At 43.2% G+C, this 5,400-nt stretch overlaps 1 protein-coding gene across 1 annotated transcript; it reads left to right on the top strand.

Annotated features, from left to right (window-relative positions):
• Window positions 1-696: 696 nt before the first annotated feature.
• Window positions 697-5,370, top strand: HYKK (hydroxylysine kinase). The gene is made up of 4 exons (XM_009994504.1): window positions 697-1,042; window positions 1,748-1,890; window positions 4,032-4,215; window positions 4,892-5,370. The coding sequence occupies exons 1-4, from the start codon at window positions 697-699 to the stop codon at window positions 5,368-5,370; spliced, it is 1,152 nt and encodes a 383-aa protein (XP_009992806.1).
• The last annotated feature ends 30 nt before the right edge of the window (window positions 5,371-5,400 follow it).

The raw sequence follows: 5,400 nt of genomic DNA, 5'->3' as shown, positions 1-5,400 counted from the left end.
CGTGCCGGGCGCTGGGAGCGGGCACAGGGGGGCCCGGCGCGCAGCTCCGCGTCCTGTTACATCCCCAGACACGGAGGGGCCCCCGGGAGCTCCTTGCGCTCCCCGGGAGGGACAAAGGTTGGGGCAGCTCCCGCAGGGTCCAAGGGTGGCTTTGTTGGTGCAGAGGGGAGAGCTGGAGCGGGTGAGACACCAGCAGCTGCAGGTTTGGTTTGCGTTTCGTAAGGCAGGAACTCTGCAGGTCGTGGCCAGGCAGAAAAGTTCCATCTCCTCTCGCATGCATGTGTGCTTAAATAGCTTTGGGTTTTGCTGACTTGAATTTAGAACTTCCTGGACATGAATTCAGCTGCTTTGAGAAGTCATTCCTGGTTAGCAGCATACCAGGTCAGGCTGCTATTGGAGATTAGCTAATAAAAATACTTGTAGTTAATAAGCTGTTCATGTCTACTTAGTCTGAACAGACTGAGTGCATCTCTCTGGAAGTCTTTCTTACGTTGGGGGGATGCTACAGACTTAACTAGTTGACAAGAAATCAAGATTAAGAAACCTGGACCAGCTCTGTGGGCTTTTTTTGCTTGTTTAATAGATGTAGGCAGCTCCTCTCTAGGATCTGAATGCATTTTGTGGCAATCATTAGTGCTGCTGGTATCAGAACACAGATGGGAGCATCCAGCTTCTCTTTTTTCTCTTAGAGACATCATGTCTTCTGGAAATGGCTGTCAACCCCAGGCATTGACCAAACCAGCATTTGGTGAAAAAGAAGTGACTGAACTGCTTGACAGGGTGTTTGGATTAAAGTTGTCTTGGATCAGGCCTCTCCCCAGCTATGATGATCAGAATTTCCACGTCTGTGTCTCAAGGAACAAAGATGGGGCTGAAGATGCTGATGAGTATGTCCTCAAAATCACCAATTCAGAAGACAGCCAAGAACCTGACCTCATTGAAGTGCAGACCCAGGCCATGATGTTTCTCCATGCTGAAGGTTTTCCATCAGCTACTCCTTATCTCACCAAAGATGGTAACATCATGTCTCTGGAATCAGGAGGTGAGCAGTTACGAGCACCTTTACTACCCTACTATTACCCTTAGCTTGGCAGTACTAAAGTGAAACTCTAGGCTTACTTATAAATGTATGGGCTTATGTATCAAGTGACCTGTCTGTCCAGCCATAACTGGCCAAATTTAAAATACCAGAAACAAAGCAAGTTAAAGAGAGTAATAATTAACTATAAAAATACTTGCGAAGTAATTTCAGTATAATGAATTGGAGAAAACATTGGTCTTACCTGTCAATGGACAATAAAAGGAAAAAAAAGCCTCATTAACTAAGTCATGTTATAAATTACTTGCCTACAAAATGGTGTAAAATGCATCTCTAGCCCGTCTATGATACCAGAACAAATAGCTTTAACAAGGCTTGGAAGAAAGATTGTGTCGGTATTTTTCTGTTTTCACTGTAACTTCCATACCTGAGGCCTCCTGCTGCCAACCCGTGGAAGTTCTGCAGGCACTGGAGGAAACCTGCTGTGTGCAGAGTTAATTCCAAGTGTAAGGACTAGAAGTCCAGCATCAAGTTTTAAGTGTGTTAAGGTTTGCACATCATCATACAACATTCTGGTAAATCAAATCTTGGGACGAATTCTGTTTTATCAGCTACATTTCAAGAGTTCTGCACTGGGATAAGCTTTTTTTTTTGCTTCTTGCATTAACTAATGCTGAATGACTGACTGCATCTCTGTTTGCTTATTAGGCACTGGACCTGGGAACAAAAAGTACATGGTCAGACTGCTGACTTACCTGCCAGGTACACCTGTAGCAAAAATTGCTACAAATCCTCAGATTTTCTATGAGATTGGTAAGCTGGCTGCCAGTTTGGATAAAGCTCTCTCAGAGGTGAGTTTTTGTTGCTCTGGCCTCACAAACTTTTCTCTCATAATTTCTCCTCTGTTTTTGATGAAAGCTGACTCCTTTCCAGAGCTGCAGAGTACAAGTTGGTGAATGGAGGTGTCAGTTTAACTCACGTTTTTTATTTATGCTAAACTCACCTGTTTGGTGTTTCACACCTGTCACATAAGGAGAGTGAACCCTAGAGGGCTCAAATTAGAAGCATGTAAAGCTTGTTCGGAAGCACTTTTGGGTAGTGCACATCAGGCACTACTGGCAGATCTATTGGCAGATCTATTGTTTTGAGTTGCTTACTTCCTCCTTACATGAGAACTGTGGCCATTTAACACTGGCAGCAGTTGGTTCCTTCTCTTTCGTGCCAGCTGTGCCAATGAACAGACATTTGGAACATTCCTCTCATTTGCACCACTTCCAGTCAAATAATCTTAATGCAAAGTGAGTCCCTTCTTTACTCTGTAATTATACAGAATAATAAAGCTGATAAATCAGCCAGTAATTAAGTTTTATACATAAAAGAAATCCTGCATTATTTATTGCTTTTCATTAACCTTTCCTTCTCATGTTCTGGCTACTGGCTTCAAACAATTACAAAATGTTAAGTGGCAGCTTCCACTAACCACATTCTTAAATTACAAGAGCATTTTTCCATGGGGAAAGATAATTTACAGTTGCCTTCTAACACTCTGGTTGTACTTTTATAATGAGATTAAAATAATTTATGTAGACCAGCTAGTCTAAAAATACGCCTGTGATTCTCCCTGCAAGGAAATAATTGATGCGAAAGCAAATTTTGATGGAAAAGGCTCTTTATGTCCTTCATAGTGATTATCATCTACCAAGGTTTGTTGTTTAAAAGAAGGAAACTTACAATCATTAATGTAAAAACTTTAAAATATCATTGACAATAAAAATAATACCTAAGGTATCAAGTTTTTTAATGACAGATCAGAAAATACAGCCTGTTTTTTCTGCCCAGTTAATTTACTTTGTCAGCTTGATAGCCAAGCCATGTTCCACACTTTGTTTTGTGCACAAAATAATATTCCACGACTTTCTCTCTTGGTGTCTCCTCCTTGGATGTGCCTCACATCCTCTAAATGGAAATAAGTTACATTTATGGCAGTAAAGTGACTGTGGCTTTACAGTAAAAAGGGTTCATGATGTTTTATTACCCTTCACACAACTGGTATCCCACATTTACCTTGCTGGAATATGTGATTTGCGTTGGCAAGATGGCAGTGGTTGCTTACCAGGCAGCATCCTTCCTACCAACATGGTCCTGGATTGTCATCTTTGGTTTAGGCTTGGTTGTGTTCCTTACTTTTTCATACACAGGTCCAGTTTTGATTATCATTTAGCTAACTTTAAGAGCCATAATTACAAGCATAGGTTTCTTTTTTAAGGGGAAGCAAGCTACTGGTAGAATCTGACCCCCAAGCCACCTTAAAATTTATAAGCCTGGTATGCAGTGGGAGAAGTGCTCTTCTTCCCTGAATGTCAGTTTTCAAACCACCTTTTTCACTTGCTAGTGAGAGGGAGGCTAAGGACCTGGTTTGTTAAAATATTTAGGCTATGTGGATGTGCAAAGGCAGGTTTTTGTAATAAAGCTCTGTGCAACATCTCCGTAAAGTACTTCTGTCCTCAGGAATTTTCATCCTAGAGCTCATCCCCAGAAGCTGCCGCCTTTAAGTGCGCAGAGTGTGCCTGTTCTGGCACGCTGGCAGGTTTTGTGTTATTCTGCTCTGACAGCTTCCAAGGGCAGCAGCTGAGCAATCCAGGGTGGAACTCTGGCCTTGGCAAGGCCTTGAAGCTGCTCCATAACAGCACGTGACAGAAAGTCACTTTCCGTTTGAAATCACTGAAGTGACAAGTAACTTGAGATAGTCTTTGTACCTAAAAGAACTGGCCAAGACTGATTTGGGTTGTGTGTGGTTACTAAGGTGCTTGCCTTAGTCATTCTTCAGGTTATTTTTTGACTTGTTGATAAAAAACAATAGTCAAAGTTATGGTGCTTTTCAGTGCTGCTCATTAGGAACCTGTTAAAGCTAAAAGGGCTTTGAATCAAGCCCTTTAATCCTAAGAACAGGATTTTTACTTATGGCCTATTTTATTTTGTGCTTTCTCCAAAGAAATTTCAGCATCCATCAGTAAGAAGTCTGCACCGAGGTCAGTTTATCTGGAACTTGGCAAACGTTCCCCTTCTGGATCAGTACATCTATGCCCTGGGCCAGAACAAATACCGTGAGGTTGTGGAAAATGTTATTGAGCAATTCAAAGGGAAAGTAATACCCAAGCTAAGCAGTTTTCGAGCCTGTGAGTATTTTATTCTCATTGTAATTGTGTTGAACTGAGACACTGACATTTCTTACTGGAGCTTGGGTCTGTGAAGGAGACAAAAGGGAAAAAGTCTCCTTTATCCTTAGCTAGAAGTGTGCAAATATTGTGCTGAATGAACACAGTGCAGGATAAGCCAGGAGTGTGCTGCCCAGAGTCAGGTTCAGTTCTTGATCTTAGGAGTTTTCTTCCAGTTAAGGTTATGATTTTCATGCTGTTTTATCAGCTTCATAAGGATTTATGGAGTACACGACTTTCTTTCATACAGGCCCAAATAACTATTTCATAATAATTTTGGAATTCAGCTTACATTGATCTTCATGATAATTTGACAGTTTTGAAAGCTGCTGTTCAGTGCTTGGAAAACATGCAGCATCTCACAGGTAGCACCAGACCAGAGTAAGATCTGGTGCTCCCTGTGTCAATTGCTGCCTGGTCACCTCTCAGCAGAATGGAGGTTCCTGAGGAGCAGTGAGGCCATCAGAGGCAACACTTCATGCTGAGGGAGACTAGGATGGTTTTGTACTTGAGTGTTAGCTTGAGCCTCTGTGCATCTTTAAAAAAATATTTCACTGAGAAATGGGGAAAAAAAAAAAAAAAAGAATGGTGACTGCTGTAATAATGACTAAATATTGTTTGTTTCTTCTCTGTTCAGGTATCAATCATGGAGATCTTAATGACCACAACATTCTGGTAGACTCCTGTTCTGCTCCCCTGGAGGATCCTCAGTACAGGGTGTCTGGCATCCTGGATTTTAGTGACATGAGCTATGGGTACTATGTGTTTGAGGTCGCTATCGCCATCATGTACATGATGATTGAGAGCCCGGATCCCCTGAGCGTGGGCGGGCACGTTCTGGCAGGGTTTGAGAGCGTCCTGCCCCTGACACAGGAGGAGAGAGGTGCCCTGTTCCTGCTGGTGAGCGGGAGGTTTTCCCAGTCCCTCGTCATAGCAGCCCACACCGCCCTGCGCTACCCGGAGAACAAGGAATACCTCATGATCACCGCCAAAACCGGCTGGAAACACTTAATGACCATGTTTGAGGTGGGACAAGAAGCTGTAGAGGAAACATGGTTTCGGACTGCCAGCGCCTACGGGAACCGGGCTCCTGCCGAGCTGCGCGGTGCCTGCTGAGAGCCCCCGGCGCGGTGGCCGGCCGGGCGG

Source organism: Chaetura pelagica, unplaced genomic scaffold (assembly GCF_000747805.2).
Source record: "Chaetura pelagica isolate M959 unplaced genomic scaffold, ChaPel_1.0 scaffold222, whole genome shotgun sequence".
Classification (NCBI taxonomy): Eukaryota; Metazoa; Chordata; class Aves; order Apodiformes; family Apodidae; genus Chaetura; species Chaetura pelagica.
This window is presented reverse-complemented; position numbering and strand designations above follow the sequence as displayed.